This window comes from Parambassis ranga, chromosome 9 (genome assembly GCF_900634625.1).
Source record: "Parambassis ranga chromosome 9, fParRan2.1, whole genome shotgun sequence".
In the NCBI taxonomy this organism is placed as follows: Eukaryota; Metazoa; Chordata; class Actinopteri; family Ambassidae; genus Parambassis; species Parambassis ranga.
The window spans coordinates 20,810,281-20,829,491 of NC_041030.1; the positions used below are offsets into that span (position 1 = coordinate 20,810,281).

The following is a 19,211-nucleotide window of genomic DNA, read 5'->3' on the forward strand; positions in this document are numbered from 1 at the left end:
CTCACACCTTCACTGTCTGCTCTTTGACTTTCAGATGAGCCATGCCACGGTGACAAATCCATCTTCTGCCAAATGGAGGTCTTAGCACGATACTGCTCTATTCCGGGCTACAACAAGCTGTGCTGCGACTCCTGCAGTAAGCGCACCGGAGCTCTGTCTCTGTTCTCCGAGGTGGCTGAGACCGAGGAGCACGTCCGCTTCGGATCAGCCTCTCAGCTGCTGGAGACACTAACAGCCTCTGTGGCGGCCAACGCCACTCGCGGCGGTAAACAAGGATCCAGCAAAGGATCCGTCGGCACGTCAGGCAACACCGCAAAACACACCGCCACCCCGGCTCCGCTTAAAAAAAGCTCCTCCAAGATCACCACGGCGCCCAGGCGAGTCCCACGACACGCGGAGCTCACCGGCAGGAAGTTCTCGGCCCTGGCTCCGTCTCCCCGGGCAGATCCTACTGAGGATCAAAGGTCAGGCAGCATGACGGACAGCCGGCGGCCTACAGCGTATTCTGAAGTGGAGAGATGAAAGTGGCACCTTCTTCCCTTCAGGACCTTCATGTACAGTAGATTACCCAGCTTCACCCTGAGTCCTCTCACACCAGAAACACCACAGAGACAGAAGCAGACAGAAAGAGAGAAAAGTGCTGGTTCACTTTGTTTTTAAGAATTTCCCTTCTCACCCCCGATGTGGACTGTTATCACTCTCACACCTTCACCTCACACTTCGCATGTAGCTGGAACCAGTAGAATAGAACTTCAGGGTAAAAAAAGGGGCACATGATCCAAAGGGAATTTTCTTCCAAACTAAATGTTCACAGTCAACAAAATCAGGGATTAAAAAAAAAAAAACGACACCAAAAAGCCTCAGATCCACGAGAAGAAGCCGCTCAATCCCAGCCACAGTATATGTAATGTTTTCTTTGCTGTCACCTGAGCAGACAGGTGCAGGAAGGCGTTGTTGTTTAATGAGGCTTCCCATTGCCTGTTGAGCTTTGCAGCAGGTCCTCCAGCAGATCCTCATCAGTCAGCCTGTGAGAAAAATGCCAACAGGTGCAGTCATAACAGCTCATTCCATTTGTGAACGTGTGTGCAGATCTGAGCAGAGCTCGCTCAAAAACAGGAATAGGTGCAGAAATGCACGCAGCACAGAACAGAAAAAAAGGTCGAGGTCAGTGCATTTCCTCTGTTAATGAACGCAGCTGTTCATAAAATCACCTGTTTTGATGTACATGTGAACAGATCGTGTGACAAACCGCCATTTTCTTGCCAAAAACATGAAACTTGACACACAGACACCTCAGCTGTCCCACTCCGATTCTTAGCGCGTGCAGAAAGTCACCAGAGAATGGATTTTAGTTGTATAGATTTTTTTTTTTTTACCTCCACCCATGCTGTTAAGTGGCACTATGCTGTTTCTATGGAGATGGTTATTTATAGAGCTTCCTGTACATACTGTAAGTGACCATATCAGTGTTACTACTAAGAAACTGGACGTCCCTTTAACTCCTTCTACAACTGAGCCGCTGCTGAGTCTCCTCTCATGTCTGCACGCTGAATATGAAACAACAGCTGCTTTAAGCATAATAACTGAAAATAAGTTACATCTTACGTCAAATTTATATATCTTCTTTTTTTTTTTAATCTGTGAAAACACCATGTGTGGACAGCTGTGTTAGCATCAGACAGAGGGCTAACATGCTGGCTGCTCAAGCTGGATTCATGCTTCTGGGTCAAACGTGTGTTGACTGATGGTTTGTTACAGAGAACCATGGGAAGCCTGGCGGCCAGGCCTGTCAAAGAATCACTCTGAAGGTTAGCACGGAGCAGTTAGCATGCCAAAGAACAAATGGTACTTTATTTGTGAGGCAGATATACACATTTATGAACAAACTGCCGCTTCTTGTTGCAGGCGTCATACGTAGACGGTCAATAAGCTGCACATGAACACACTCTGAACTCCCTGGACCTCCTCTCCAGGTGAACCTCCAGCAGCCTGGTGTAACCTCACAAACACTGTAACTATAGCTACACATAGCATCACATCACATCTCCCTCAGCACATCCAAACCACACACACACACCAAACGCTGACAGCAGCGTGTATTCACAGCAGAGCTACAGATCCGGCTGTAATCTAACCATCTCCTTTTAAAAAAGTTTCCGAATATGTTGCACATCCACCCAGCTGTTTCTTTTTCTAAAGTTTGTGCGGTGCTACGACTGAATCCGTTTCATCCTCGTTGTGAAAGTTCCATCTAAGAAGGGAACAAACTGTTTTTGTCTCGTACTGTTTAAACATCTAAAAAAAAAAGAACATTTCAAAGCAGATTAACTTCTGTATTTAAAGATTTCATTCAAAGAAGTGAAGCACACTTCTTCACAATGATCCATTTTCTTTGCAGTGTCCCACACTCTCTGCCACATTTGTTGCTAACAAGCTGCTTGTTGTGGTGCAGAGCTGATCATGTGACTGAGGTGTCGCTTCATGGTGCTTTGAGCTCCTCCTCCATATTCTGTGTCTCATTGTGAGCATCATAAGCTGGACCTTCACAGGCGTTTTACTGTATGTGCAGTAGGACGTTAGCTTCCAAAGTATTTTCTTCTAAATGGCTTTTTTTATGGTGGACGAATGTTCAGGAGGGACAAAGCTATTTATTAAAAAAAAAAAAAAAAAAAAGGATTTCCTCAGAACCACCATGCATCTGACTGCAATATTTTTAGTTTTCAGCAATGAAATTAGCTCAACTCCTCACACTCTCTCCTGTGTGCCGATGTATTATAGTACATGTATATAGCATTGAGTCCATAAATATTTATTAATGGCTTTGTTTTTACCGCATGTGCAGTGTCAGCTGGTCAATAAGCTGCAACCTTTTTCTTTCTTTTTTTTTTAAACCCAGATTTTCACATTTTAACAAACATGATAGTGACATTGTGTTTTTGTTTTTATTAGATGTAAATATACATGCTCAACTTTGAGATGTGTCGTCAGAAGGCTGTCTTTTCACAGCTGTTTTGTAGAAGTGGAGTCGCTGCAGCACAGCAGCGAGTACCGACCAGACCAGTGCTTTATTTTAACCATCACTAGTGTAGCAGCAGTAACCCAGTTATTTTGTAGTCGCCAGTGTCTCCCTCACCCTTTACTTGCTGCTTGTAATGATAGTCGTAGATGTTACGTTGACAATCCCTGAGCCGCAGACAGATGTTGTTGCATGTACTGTACCCAGAACCCCACCCCTTGTGCATATGCGTTGACATTGTCGTGACCCGTCAGTCACTCTGCTCTACTTGCTTTTTCTATGTATTTGTGTAGATTGAAGTGTACACTACTGATGCTGTTTGTTGTATTGGGGAGCACATAGCAATAAAAGACATGATAAACGACTCTCAGACTCTGTGTCTGCCTCTGTGACGCGCTGACTGACTGTAGAATCACAGTTATCTATCTTTAGACCCTGAGTTCAGTTCAGGAAAACAATCATTTAGTATTTATGAATGCAACTTAAAATAAAAGTGGAAACGCAAAAAAAAGCCCTGAAGCTAGAAAACACATTTTGTTGTGTTGTTCTGTGATTTGAATGTGTATCTCTGGAATTAAAGAACTCAGGAGAGCAAAACGCCAACAAACACAACACATTTCTACTCAGCGTACAAGACACTGCTGATGGAAAGACAAACACTGAAACCATGTCAGAATGCAGCGTGTTCACAGCAGCACGTCTCTCTGAGTGCACTCATAGCACTGAGAAAGCTGCGTGCCAGGCGCCGGGGGCTGCTCACACTGCGCCCTTTAAGGCCGTTTCTCAGCTGAGTTTCAGGCCAGGCGACCTCTTTCAGACGTGTCGCAGGTTTCGGTCGTGCAGTTCAGAGCTCTCACGCAGTGGAAGCAGAGCCGCCAGTCGACCCCTGCAGCGCCTGTGTGAGGTGGCAAACTGTACAGTGTGTCAGTGTGTGAAGAAAGCAACAAAAAAAATCATGACGTGAAATGTACAGTAAGAAGTTATGAAGAATCTGCACAGTAGCTCCGTCCCCCCTCTTATGAGCCGGGTCCTGCTCGAGGTGTCCTCCTGGGGAGTTATTCCTTGCCGCTCTTTGCCTTGCGGTGCTTGCTTGGGGGTCAGGCTCTGTGTTTCTGTGAAGCGCCTAAAACTGAATTGAAATGAGCAGCAGAATGAGAACTAACCCTGATCATCATCCTTTGTACATTAGACTGAATTTCCTTTGCCTAATTTGGTTAAGAAACATGAGTCATTTCCTGATTCTGCGTCACATGAGCTTCACCCAGGCTCCGCCCCTGTTATGAGACGGATTCTCGTCTGACTGTCCTGTGGAGAAGTGAACCTGAGCACAGATTCTCACAGTTTAATTCTTCAGTTTACGGTTTACCCATGAAATAAACAATGATGACATCACACGGTGGAGTTCTGACCCGCCCATTTGATAATAACATTAGTGTATTGTCGTATGCTTTCAAGTGCTCAGGTTGCAGTGACGACATGGATGTTGGAGGCCGTCTTATTTGCCTTACCAGCTGTCATTTTTCTGTTACCTAGCAACCTAACCTGTCTAGTGTTGACGCTCATGTTTCCTCTGTTGTTTAATACCCCGTTTACACTGGGGAAATAAATCTGGCTAAAGCGGGATTAGGGCCGCATCCAGATGTATCCAGATGCTGAGTCTGGAGTCTGAGTCTGAGTCTGAGTGTGAACACCTCGAATCCAGCTGCATCCAGTTTGATTTCAATTGGCTCAAATGTGGCTCAGGTGTGAACGCAAGCAATGGCTAGCGACGTGATACTTCCAGTTAGCGACATGCTACTTCTGGTTAGATAAGATAAGATAAAACTTTATTAATCCCGAAGGAAATTCTTAATAAAGTTTTATATTATCTTATCTAACCAGAAGTAGCATGTGCTACCGCGGCCTGAATGGGCTCTGTATATTATGATGCGCCACCTAGTGGTTTGGAGGACCAAACAAGCCGGATTGGGTGCGGACACGCTTGTGTGATAGCCAGATTTGAAAATAGGTCTGAACGTATCCAGCTTAAAGACTATCCACATACAATCCTACTCTAGCTGGACTGACTTTCTCCAGTGTGAACGGGGCCTAAGATGTAACCAATAAATCTGGGAATGTGTGTCAAAGGATCAACATCCACACCTCTGACACATGCAGCCTCTAGATGACACAGTTTTTGTCTTTACCTTCATTTTACTCCAAACCATTTGGATCAGCCACATTAAAGGAACAGTTTGACCTTTTGAGGAACAAACAGCAGTCAGGTAATAGAAACAATCAATATTCTTCTCTCATGGGTATCGATGAAGCAGCCTTATCATGCTTTAATGACTCTTGTCATGTTTGTCAATAGCAGTTAGTGGTGAAGCAAACATTTTATGAACGTGTCACACATGATGTGGGCTCATGTGAGTAAATGTCAGCTGCTCGTTTGATGATATCTTGTAGTTTACATGCGATAGATAGAAGTGATTGATAAGTGGGAGGGGACTAGTCTACATGGAAACAGTGGGGGTGTTAAAAATTGCTCACTCGCTGACTCAAACTGAGTTTGACATTTGCTGCAGCGATCTCATTTCGAAATGAATGTTGATTGATTTGCGTCAGTCAATAAGTTCAATCAGTGCTGCCCGACATTTAGACTTCAATACACACAGTTCAGCCTGGTGACTTGTAATGTAATGATGACTGATGGATGAACATCACCCAGAGGTTTGTGTTTGCAGTGTGACCTGCAGTTCCCCCTGTGGCCTTTAGGGGCTGGCTCCAAAACTCAATCGATCCCCATTGACCTCCATGCTCAGAGGGCCAATTTTACAGCAGAAATAAACATTAAACATTACAGCCTGGTATTGATCAGTTCCTTTTTTGGCAGCTGTACCTTGATTAATTATTTTGAATGACGGACAGGTGCTGACTCCCAGTGTGAGCTTCCTGCTTCTGCGACTGGCCGCCTGTCTTACTTGCGCTCCGTCAATCAGGGTTTGGGTGGATGGTGATGGTGACACATCACAGTAGGGCGTTCCATGTATTTTTACATGCTATTGTCTGTAAACCAACAATTATGTCCAGCACTACACTCCTACACCCATAAGGGGGCGCTACATTATACATTTGAACTGTTAGCTGACTGAATATACATTTTGCGTTTAGCTTAGTGTGCCTGGTGCCCTCCTGTGGTTGTATCTATGCGGTGCATGTCGTGTTTGGGGCAGCTTCCTGGCCTTGTACAGCACTCCAGATTTAATTGTTGTTAATATTTGTCATGTTGGGAGAAAACAAACGAAGGAAAGATGCTTTTATTTATAAGATTCAAGAGTGAAGGACGAAATTATTGAATGGAAGAAAATTCAATGTTAAATGGAAGTGGGTTTTTTTTTTTATTTGTTTTTCACTCTGACTTAATGCTGAGGAAAATGGCATGTCAGGGCTGAGGGAAATTGTTTAATTAAAATAATCAATTTCTTTGATTTCTCAGCATCAGTAGAAGCATCTTCTTCAAAACACTGCACACGTTTTGTTCTCTCCAGTGATGATATCCCACATGAAGACTCCTGTGCCAAAGTTTCCACACGGTGACACATTTCTGCGCTCGAGTGTGTGTGTGTGTGTGATGGAGGATATCCGGGCAGATGGATAATCTGACGGAGGCCTCATGTCGATGCACCAACCGATGAGAAAAAAGACAAAAACAAAAACACGTCCCGTGCCAACATGTAGTGATGTCAGAAGAGTCCAACCTCAGATCAGGAGTGTGGCTTTTTCCTACAGAACGCTTACGTCACCTTTTTTTTTCGCGGCGCTGCCAAAAGCAGCCACCCAAGTGCAAAGCAGTTTAGAGTGTGTCAGCTGAGAGGATAATCCCTCATCAGTCATGCACCGTGGCTCCTGGCTCAGTGTCAGATGCCTGAGTGCTGCGCGCCCGAAGAAAAAGCAACACAATGAAAGTCAAACATTTGCTTTGCTCATAAAATGATGCTGCTCTTTATGGAGCATACTGCATTTAATTAGCAGGAAAAAAGAAAAAAAGCTTATCTGAAATGGATGCATCTATTAGTTCAGTCCACTAATTAACTTCTATGTGTCTCTGTGTGCGGGTGCGTCGACCGTGCAGCCTGCAGCGCTTGCAGAAATGACTTCAGAGGCACAGTGTCAGCCTGCTCTCTGTGCACTCCTGTGTTTGTCTCATCCTGTTTCTCAGGAGAACTCGGAGGCTTACACGCACTGAAGGCTCCAGCCGTGCTACTTTTCCAGGATTTTCCTCTTATCTGCTGAGATGTTTGTGAAGAGTTGCTCCTGCCTCCTCAGCGTCTCATGAAATGATGCAGCGCAGCACTATAAGCAGGATGACAATGATACCAGGAATGTTATTTTGGAGCTCTTTTCTGATAATAATAATAATAATAATAATAACGTCTTACAGAAAGTCCATTTTGCAGATAGTCCCAGCAAGGCCGAAACAGAACATCAACCTGCAGCTGTGCAGCTAACCAGGACAGTGTTCAGATTAGGAGAAATAATCCAGAGATCCCTGCTAAAAAGGTCAAAAAAGCCGAAACAGATGAGCCCTGTGTCTGAAAGCTGTTGTCATTTTAGCTGCATCTTTTAATTGGTGAACAATATGTTCAGTTTCACGGACACCATGTGATCACCACAGCTGCTCAGAGCTCTGTCCTGCTGCTGTCATGCAGAGAGCAGACTGCCTGTCAGAGGCTGCAGAGAGCTCACTGTGGTTCAGGTTCTGGCCCTCTTTTGGAGCCAACCTTGATTCTTTTACTTTACTTTTCTGATGTGCAGATGTGTGCAGATGTCATCTGCTGCTGTGCTTCACATCATTGTCCTGTTGCATGACCCAATTTCCTGTCAGACAGCTGGCTTCACATTTGCCTCTAGAACATTGTGGTACACAGAGGAGTGGGCTGCACAACAAGCCCAAACCATCACCCCTCCACCGCCGTGCTCCACAGTGTGCTTCCCTTCACACACCATAAATGTGAGAAAAAAAACAGATTCAGTCCACGTGAGATGAGCAGACGTTGGGAAATGTGAAGTTATAACGATGAGCTGAAGTCCCCACAGATGTGCTGGGTTTACCCACAGCCGGTCTGAAAGCAGCGTCCCATTCATGAGCTGTGTCATTATGGCCATTACGGCTGATTTCATTGTTAGTGGCTCGCTGCATCCAGTCACGAAACGGATGAGCGTTTTCGGCCCAAGCGCCGGTCCGTCCGCTGCGGTGGCTGCCAGCCAGGCGAGCTCAGCCACAGCAAACATTTGCATGACAGTGTGTGCAATTGTGTGAGTTTGTCTAAATGAGGAGAAAAGAGCTCAAGCCAAAATGTTTTCACGAGATTGCTCGGCTTGGAAGACACGCAAGGGCTTTTCTGTGACAATGAGCGGTTTGTGTGGCAGAACATCTGTGATTTGACTGATGACTGTTGTCCTTTGTTAGCCCAGAGAGAGCCGACTGACAGCTCCTTTTTCTGGCAGTCCCAAGTGATGTGGAAGAGGGGCCTGTTTTCTCCAGGCAGTAATTCACTCAGGACTGAACTGTTTATCATCTGTTTCTTTGTGCCTCGGCAGACGCGTGTCACCGGTATGTAACACCTTTGCCAAAGTTTGCCTGTCAAAAGTAGGACAAGAAACCACCTCCAGCACCCATTCCAAAGTCCAAACTATTTAGATTCACACCAGCACTCAGCAAGCAAGTCATGACAAAGTGACGAAGTGCACACAGTAAACAGTCTGTGGCACGTGCAGGTGTGAGGTAACAGAAGGGAACATATTTCATACAAGGTCAGGTGTGTTTTATGGATGGATCTCAGAGGCTGTGATGGAGCAGGTGGTGTCTCCTCCGCAGCCTGGAACACACCTGCAACGACGGAGACGCTCATTTTTATTCAGTGAGAGTTGACACTTTTAATCAATGTGGGAAATCATGAGGGATCAGGTGAAGTGCTTCAGCCTATAAAAATTAATGACAGCTACTCATTACCGGCTACATTTGAAGCACGCTCAGAGTAGCACAAAATGATGATGTCAAGCCCCCTATATAATTTAAACCACCTCATTTTAATAAACAGGAGTAAGCACATCCACACAGTGGGATGCTGGGATGTTGGGATGTGTCCCCCTCCTCATGTCCCCCTCTCTATGTTTTGTGATGGGGGTTCTTACAATCTGCTGCACTAATGTTTCTCAGCCTCTGAGGTCCAGTCAGCGGCTCGTCCCATCATTTCTGCCTCAGTATCCTGCCGGCTAATGAATGCTGTGACCTGTGTCACATGTGCTTATAAATAAAGAAATGCATGTTTTAAAGCTGTCCAGAATAAACATGGCAGCCTGTCCTCGCCAACGTGACATGATGTTCATATTTATCTTTCTGACTGCGTCTCCATGGAAACCGCTCCCGAGGACGGACGCTCCTCAGGTTTCCCTTGGACCATGTGTTTAATGTTATGAATTTAAATGTGTTTTATGATGATATTCAGCTAACCTCCTGTTTTTAATGGCTAACCTCAACCAGTGTTTCCTTTATGCCAAATCCAGGTAGCACTGCAAGCAGAGAAGCGGCTGAAGGCAGAAAATAAATTAACAGAACTGTGAAAAAATGTGTTTTTTTTGCATCAGAAACTTTTCCTCACTTGTTTCCACCAGAAGCTCCATCAGCCTCCCAGTGACTGTAGACTACAGAACTCTATTTCTGCTGCTGTGGTTGCTCCTTTTTTTCTGTTTCAAAGAGCAGCAACCTGAGGAAAAAAAAAACAAAAACAAGGGCACTGTGCTGTGCCGTGTGCTTTGCTGTGGTTGCTCCTTTGTGCTGTCCTATGGCAGGAGTGTGACACACACACACATTACAATTAATGCTACTGAAGCAAGCTTTAACCTGTAGGTCCTGTTGTTGTCACTCTCAGTTTGTCGGACTGCTCCATCAGCTGCTTGTGTGTGTGTGGATGTAAATGCCACTGGGCCTGAATGACACAGTTTAGGAGTATCAGCTGTGTTGTGCGCATGGCTGCTCTGACTCCACACCACTAGTGCTGGTGCTTACAGTATCAACCCAGTTTATTAATTCAGCCTCGCTGCCCCCCCACAAACACAGCATATAGCTCCTCTTTAATCTGTATTATTAGATGAACCGAGCTGCTGTATCTGAGTGTGTGTTGTGAAGCTCTACTCACTCTTTATGCTTTAATGGGTTTTGCAGTGTTGCAGCATATCCGTAGAGGTATACGCTGACAATCCTGTGACACACCGCATGAAACAGCAACATGAGTCAAAATACTCCTCAAAGAAACAATTTATTATTTCATGTTCGGGCAATAAAAACAATAAAAAGTATTGCCGGGATGCAAATGATTGTGAAATAATAATAAACAAATAATCAGTTTTGATGGTTTTGATGTTTATAATTAGACATATTTACACCAAACACCATGAATGCATCATTTCCCAGGTTGGATTTGTCATGCTCGTCAGCTTGCGTAGGTGGAACTGAGAGATTAAAAAAAAAAAAAAAAAAACAGCCCGATGGTGCCAGATTCGCTGCTCCACAACAACCTAAGGGCATGAAGAAAAATTCACGTCTGATATTGATAATAAGCTACAGAAAATAATACTTTATGTATGATTTAATTATTATTAACGCCATTTAGAGCCAGATACTGTAGGCTAGAATTATACATGTATTTAAACACAGAGCTTTGATAATTTAATAGAGAACTGTTTGATTTATTAATAAAATAAATTATTTGACCTCATCAATAAATAATGTTGATGTTGGTTTCTTTGACCTCTCGGCCACCGTACATCGCGCATACATAAAAAAACGAGCGCATTGTTTAGTATTTAATCAGCGTCACCTGTTCTTGATGAGCTGCTGAGGTGCGTTTGTTTTGTTGTTTCATTCCTCCTCGCTCGCGGGGCGGTGTTGTCAGCAACTTGGTGTCTGTAGGAGTAATTATTAGACCTTTTATGCATATATTTGTTCTAAAAAGTATTCTTGTAACACACAGACATGTAAAAAAAAATATTAAACGTGTCTCACGTTGTGTATAGAGTTGAATTCGATGCAGACCCCGCCTGCCCAAAATACGCCGGATAAGTTTACAAATTAACAAAACGGTTACCGTGGACCTGCGTACTGCGCATGTCAGATTACTGGAACAAACAACAAACAGGCGCAGTTTCGGATTGTTTGTGAGTATTCTCTGTTTATCATCGATAATTGATAAGTTCCACAGGCCCAGAAGTGCAGCTAAACTCAGGGTAAGTTAGTATTTAGTTCAGGCGAGGCTAGTTTGACAGGCCTAGCTACAATTTTGGATAAAATAATCAGTAGAAGAGCGTCTTGGTTTTGCACAGGTGAAAGTCAAGGTAGCTAATTTTAGCTACTGATACCCTCTAGCTGCTAGCATGATTTTATTATTCATTAAAGTCTGAATTAGTTTTCTCTATCCTCCCACAGTTGATGAGGACTCTTACATGTGTCCCGTTACACTGGCTGACCTGTTTGTTTGATCGGTGAGTAAAGCTTTTTGACATAACATTTCTCAGATTAGCTTTTAAACCGTTTTAGTAAAAACATGGACATAAAAAGATGATTAATATTACAGTAGACAACAATCTGCTATTCAGTCCTCTTGTCTCTGAGTTTGTTTGTTTTGCAGAAGTTAGGCCTTCGCTCGTTCCTCTCATTTAGTCAACAAGTCGGTAAAATCTGATTTGCGACCACAGTCTGACCTCTCCTCTATCCCCCATAACAACAGTATTCATAAACAAAACAGTGTGTACTGTAATGTTTGGGGCTTAAAATGTTTGTACAAGCTAAAGCTGATGTCACAGATGGTTTGTTACACAGAACCATCTGGGAGGTTGGAGAGAGCAGACGCTTGGCCGATGATTGGATGACCGGCGTAGACGTCTGTCACAGGCTTGGTTCGACCAATCGGCTCACTTTAAACTGTTGCCAACATGGATCGTTGTCATACCCGAAACACGTACCAAGCTGACAGTAGTTGAGTTTATCAGGTCATGAATTTTTCACGAATCCAGCTGTCTCAGCCAGAGTGTGTTCTATTCGTCAGGCTCGGAGCAGCGGTGGCGGCGGGGTGTAAGGGAAATCCCATGAACGACGTTTGGTTAAAGTACTATGTATGGCAGTTATTGATAAAAGATGAAAAAAGCAATGATTGAATAGGTTGTTGAATCTCATTTTTTCCCATAAGGTTGAGATGTTGTAAGTTAAGTCTGACAAATAATAGAATCCCTGCTGAAATCAAGCTGAAATTGCTCTTGGTGAAACACAAAATGACACAAGCTTGTCATTTTAAGAGCATGTGCATCCCCACATCAGCCTTGATGGGCTCTTTATTGTCCGTCACTGCGGGTGATGCCCTTCTTATGGTCTGTGTTATGTTTTAACAGGCTGGATAACTGGGCCTAGTCTCTGGTCTTGATGACTGTCTGCACTCTGAGCAAGAAGCTGCATACTACAAAAGCAGTGAGGTAGGAATCGGTTACCTAGTTTCTTTTTATTATTTATGTATGTGGTGTTGTGTTCTGTGTATTTTAAAGCATGGCGGTCTACATTGTTGAATGTTACTGCACATTCGGTATGTTCAGAAGCTTCAACTTTCACTGTGTGGCTGCTTTTTGGATCTCCTTAATGTTGTTTTAAAATATTTTCTCTGGGTATAAGGAGCCTTCATTCTGCAAGAATGATGTTGTAATTTCATTACAATGATAAATCATGCATGCCTAGACTGTCATCATGAAAGGGTGCTTCAGAATTGGATCTTGTTGTATTTTGCAAGTTTAATCTGAGGAGTTTACGCCACAGATTCAGACTTGGGGAGTTCTTTGTTCTTTGAATGCTGGAATCTTGTTTGTTGTATGTAGCATGTATATGTCACATATGTGGGAGCATGGAAATGTGCTGCATGTATTGATCTATGCCAGTGTATTATATTAGTGTAACAAAAATACACAAAAACTGCCTTCATGAGGTTCTGACGGTTAACACAAAAATCTCCATGTCTCCCAGAATCTTTTATATTTTGTTCCAGACCCGGTTTCCCTGCTACGCTCGACTCGGTCTAATAATAAGAATAAAATGGCAGGCTTCGAGCAAGAATAAATCTGCCACAGTCACAATACATTCAGACTGTTGTCAAGAAAATGATTTGAAAGGCAAAGACTGGAAAAACAGGAAAGCTGACAAATGTGTTACAGCGAGTCCTAATGGACTGTCACAGGAAAAATGGAGTGAACCCCGCAGTCTCCGGAGGTTAAAAATAAAATAAAAAAACACATCTGCTGTGTTGGATATTTATAGTGAGGTGAACATCTGGCAACATTAGGTTACTTTTTGCATGCTTAATTAATTAGTTCAATGATTGTCTGGTTGCATTTAGCTTCTGCGAGTGAGTGTTGTTTATTAGAGTTAATTCTGCAGGATTTCTGATAGTTAGTGAGGCAGTGACACGTATAAAGGTCAAAAGGGGTCATGTGCGTCTTTGATATTTAAGGAGGTGGATTCTTCACAGGTCACAGATTTTGTGGAAGTTGCTTTTGTGTTTAGGTGGTAAGGTGGTAAAGTGCAGGGTGAGAGGACAGTTGTGTGCATTTCAGAGTAGCACAGTCTGTCGGAGGAAAACTGCATCCAGCTATTGCATAAAAACAGCAGCTTCATCCTTTTTGGTATGGATGAAGCTGCTTCCTGTTATACTTTGCCTCAGAAACTAAATGAAAAGCTTATTCTCTTCTTTGATGTCTGAGTTTTGAAGACACAGATGAGTCAATAGTGAGAATAATGGCGACTTTGTGTTTGTGCTGTTTAACTGCTGCGAGGGTGATGTCACCTCTGACTCGCGCTCGGTGTAGCTTGACAGCCACCGTAGTGCTGGGCGTTATACCGGTTCACACCGCACAGGGGGAAAAAAATATACAATATACAAAACTGTATTTATACCATATATAACCCCACCACAACTTCCCTGGATGACTGAGAGGACACCCAACAATAATGTATGCAGGGATAATTGTGGAGGTACATGTTGAAAGAGATAATTACACAGTAACTGAAGCTAAATCTGTATCTATACATCCAGCACAGTTTGCTGCTGCTTCCTCTTCAGTTCTTCCATCTGTCCTGGCACTTTCCCCCAGGGAACCTGGTTGAGCCGTGGCAGCAGCTTTCTTTCGTCCTCAGCAGTGTGATTTGGGTCGTGCAGCGATGAAAAAAGGATGAAATGTTGTTAGAAATGCTCTTGGCTTTGTTTTTTTTTTATTTTTTTTGTGGGGCTTTTGCAGTCATGTTTGTCATGGCTTTTGTTTCAACTTCTGTCCACAACAAATGAAGAATAATCTGGTGATGTGAAGCCAAGAAAGACTTATTGTTTATTGAAAGCACCTCTGAGGTCGGCCTGGGGCTCAGTCAGTTACTCTGCTGTATTCTCATTGTACTGTAAGGGAGTCATTTGTAAGCTTGACACAATATTTATCATTGTTGATGAGGTCAAATAATTATTAACATGAATTCAGTGCTGGTTTAGACTCTATATGTTGTGTTTCTGTATGTATACTTGCAAGCGTTCCTTGAAGTCAGTAAATGCTAATGTATGCCTTGATGAAAGTGACTTCAGTGTCTCAGGGCTGTTTAACATCCTCTCTGAAGAAGGGAAACATTTAAACATGTAGCTTCACGCAGCAGAATATTCATTAAGCGCCCCCTTTATCTATGCTAGTTTGGACATTTGCATAATTATTTCTAACTCCAGAACACAGCCAAGAGAGTGTGACGTGACATGTTCACAAGTTTGGTGAATGAAAGATAACAAGAAGTGGAGACTGTGTCCTTCAAACTGGTAAACATTCATATATATATATAAATATAAAGGCCCTCTGTGCAACCGAGGTTTTATATATATGTATATACATACACACACAATGCAGTGTTAAATCCATAGATCAGACAACTTCTGTTGTAATGGGCATTTTAGCATGAAAGACAGTGCAGGCTGACTCACTTTTGGAGCCAGCCTCAAGTGGTCATTTGAGGAACTGCTGTTTTTTGGCATCTGGAGGAGCAGTATCCCCAAATCTAAACCTTTAAAGGCCCTCTGTGCAACCGAGGTTATACAAACTTTCAAAGTTTTGTTCTTACCACAAATAGCCTGAAACTTGTTACATCATTATGAATATGATGGTGCTGTGTTTACACCAGCATTAATTAATCCCTGCGTTGGAAAGCCAGAGGATGCTGCGGCGGTCCTGTACCCTCCAAACTTCCCTTTTTTTAGGAAATGTTGTGGGTGTTTAAAGGGAAAATGTCTCGCAGTGAAAATATGTTTAACACAGTTGTTAAGTCATCTGGGATTAGTGCCCCCCTCTGTCTGTGTGTCTGATATTTCCTCTAATGTCTGACCTACTTAAGTATTTGTAAAGGTTTGTGTGACGGTGTTCAGCTTCTGTCTCACTTACTTCAACAATCAGAATAAACTCACTGATACCCTGCAGTTTCTGAAAAAGAAAAGATCAATATTCACTAAATATGATTGTTCTCATGAGGACTGAACAGAGCTGAGCAGTGATCAAAGATTCCATGCATGGATCGGCGCAGCTCTGGAAGTTTTGCTGGCAGTGAATCAAGCTAATTACTGTAAAAAGCCCAGTGTTGCATAATTCCTTTGGATTGTTCTACTTTGTTGTCACCAAATCAATACCTGTGCCTGGAGGAGATGTTAGTACTTACTATCTTTATTAATGACCATTTGGACATTTTGCTGTTCACAAGAACACAGATGCACCCTCACACAGCTGGGGCACATTAAATATCTCTTGATACAAAGGCAGACAGAAATGATCTTGATTTTTTTCTTTTTTTTAAGCATACACACAACCACAGATTGTTCCCATTGAGTCAATACTCTCTACATACAGTATTATTAAAATGAAAAAGCCTTTAAAACAAAATGTGTACTCTCAGTGACCAGAGGGACGAGACTTCTGTCCCTACAAAAAACCATTCAGCTCACATGTAAAGGATTTATTTTTTTCGGGTGTCCATATCTTTTTGAAGGTCGGGGTGGAATGGTCCATAAAATCAGTTTTTTCGGTTTACATTGTTGAGTTTTTTTTCTACTTCTTAACACCGGCCTAAAATATAAAGCCTAATTATCCAACATTTATGATATTTAAGAATCTGTTAATTGTGTTGCTGCTGTTGACACTGCCTGTGTCAGTGCTTCAGAGAGATGCTCCAGTGTTGCCAACTCCTCAGTAAGAAACGTAGCTATTGGCCGTCTCACTTAATGACATCATTTTATAATTTGCATAATTGAAAGTGTTCAAACTACCACTTCAAAAGAAAAAAATTGCCATTGAAGTATGCTATTTACATCCCGCTCTGTAACCAACGGCAGCTCTGCACACGATGTGGGTGGTGTGGGTCCCCTCTCTGATCTGACTGCAGCCAAGATCCAGAACCGAAACACGTGTGCCGAACGGTTCCGATTTTTTTTCAACGGGAGCAGTCTTTATGTTAACTCTGTGTGCCCTTTGAATTGCAAACACACCCACAGAACATGTATGTGAAATAAGTTTGCCAGCATAAAGCCGTCGATCTGTGCAGCAGCCTTGGCTGTGCATGATGTACTGAACCCTATATTTCTGTTCAAGGTTGTAGGAAGAGTCTCCTGCTGATCACTGAGAGTACACACCACAAAGAGACTGAAGGCAAGCTGCAGCTTTTCAGCTAGGTCGTGCAAAAAACCAAACCAAAACAAATGAAAGGAGCACAACAAATAAAGACAATTTAAAAAAAAAAAAAAAAAATCACTACTATTCCCTTTACAGGCTGCATTAGCGAAAGACAACTCAAAGTCATGTGAATAGTGAACGTTCTGATGTAGTTGCTTTTCTCACATAAACATTTAAAAAATAGTTCTCCTGTATTTAAAAACAATACGAATCATACGATGGAGCAGTGTTGACTGTTTCACAGAAAAACCAGGCCCGGTTCTTTTTAAAGCACAAACATGGCTCCTGTCAGTTCACCTCCGTCGTTTTCGTCACAGCTAAAAAGCACCGACCGTTAGCAGCCAGGCTGTTTTTTTCCCCAAAAAGAACTACATGAAGACAACACCGTCCTCATTTATCAGTAAGGCAGTTCATAGATTTCAACATGTCACATAAATGTGGTCAGAAATGTACTTAGTGTTGTGTTTCATAATAAATTTACTGCCTCGATCCGGAAGGCCGACGTGTTTTCAGAGGTTTGCAGTGAAATCTGATGTTTTGGGAGTTTGCTTGTTCCCACAGGCACAGCAACTTTCATCATTTGAAATCTTCTAATAACTAAAATTTGTAGTCTTCTACCTATATAGCAACTTACAACAGATTTGTGTGCAAAGAAAATAGACTTACTGCTAATAACACTTAGCATTAGCCTAAGCCTCTTTTATTTATATATATATACTCTCGATTTATAAACTTCCCAGCCATAGTTTGTGCAGACAATCACAGAGGTAATAGTAAAATGTGATGAATAGCCCTTCACAATTAAACAGGACACCCTTTAATTCTGACTTTAAAATAATCCTTTTGTCACCTTTCTGTAAAAACCCTCAACGATTGTGTCCAGACAAAGTAAATCTTATGTAACATTATTTAGGAACATGTAGGTGCAGACACAAAAACACATGCTAGTACACTAAATACCCACATGCAAACTGTACAAATACTCTGGATTAAAAAAACAAAAAGCAAAACAAAAAAACATAGTTAGAATTATATTTTTTTTTTACCACAGGCACCAAATAGTACAAATTCATTACATTCAATATTCGACCTTCACACTTAACATCTTTTTTTTTTTTTATGCTCACTGTCTCTGCTGAAGTGGTATGTGAGAAGCAGCACAACAGCAAATGATGCAGCCGCCCCGACTGCTCCGGCAGGACTCTATTACTATAAACGACTTGTTTACGACTCGACAATGTTTTTATTCTGTTAGTTTTAGCTATAAACACAGTAAGACTGTTGGGATACGACGCTGAACTTGGCAACAAATTCATGGATTCATGGACGCAGGCCCCTTCACTTCACTCCAGTTCTTTTGGAGTCAGTCACCGTACTTCCCTCAAAACCCCTCAGACCCGCTAAAAGGTTTGAAACGCAAAAAAACTGTGACTGAAAATTTGGGATATTTTATCACTAAATAATAATAATAGAGTGAAAGAAGTGCTTTGTGCTATATGCATCTATAGCTTGTGGTGCTGACGGGACATTTTTAAAGTCTTATTCATGAAGTTTGTTGTAATCCTGGTTGCTAAAAGCACCTTTTTAACTTATTCAGAAGAGATTTGCACCTAATGTTATGGATATATCAACAGTGGCATGAATTCTATAGAAGGGAAATAATAGCACTAAGCTGCAGTGAGCAGCAATACTCATTCAGGACGTGTGAGCGGGCTGAATGAAACGGGGTCACATCGGGGGTACACGGGGCTGGGGGGCTCTGCTGCTGTCGCTCTACCCAACGGGGAAGCATGAACCCTTTTCACCAAAGACGGCGTGGTCTGCTGGGTGCAGTGACACTGCACAGCAGAATGGGTTATGAGGGCAGATAGTGTGACTACACTATGGAGGCAAGGAGGTGTCAGAAAACTCTTAGCAGCCATATTAAAGGTCCCTGTAGAGGGAGCCATTTTGTTTTGTGTTTTCTCCTAATTCATCGGATGTCAGCAGTACAGTTAAAATGCCTGGGCTCCCCAACATATATGCAGCCACAGGAACAAGTGACAAAGAAAGTTCAGTTGCTTTTGACAGACTACATGTGGATAGCTAATGATGATTTAGAATCTTAGTGGACAACTTGTTAAGTTAGGTGTCTGACTATGACAACTGTCAAATAGTTTTCGCACTGGCTGCGCCATGTTTTCCTTCTCCATGATGAGTTAGGCCCTGTTCACACTGAAAGAAGGACAAAAACAAAATGTGCATGGTCCTACCGCAGCTTGAACGGACTCTGTATATTACCAGGCGCCACCTAGCGGTTTGGAGGACAAACAAACATGGCGGGTTAAGCTGGATTGAGCGCGGACAGGCGTGTGTGATAGCCAGACTTGAAAATAGGTCTGAACGTATCCAGCTTAAAGGCTATCTGGATTCAATCCTACTCTAGCTGGATTGA

The 19,211-nt window shown here is 42.7% G+C and overlaps 1 protein-coding gene across 1 annotated transcript in view; it reads left to right on the forward strand.

Moving 5' to 3' along the window:
• adamts3 (ADAM metallopeptidase with thrombospondin type 1 motif, 3) overlaps positions 1-3,380 on the forward strand; it is a 109,579-nt gene extending 106,199 nt beyond the window's left edge. The window contains exon 22 of the mRNA XM_028413576.1: positions 35-3,380. Within this exon, the coding sequence (XP_028269377.1) occupies positions 35-522 (488 nt within the window). The 3' untranslated portion in view covers positions 523-3,380. The remainder of the gene's footprint in view (positions 1-34) is intronic.
• The last annotated feature ends 15,831 nt before the right edge of the window (positions 3,381-19,211 follow it).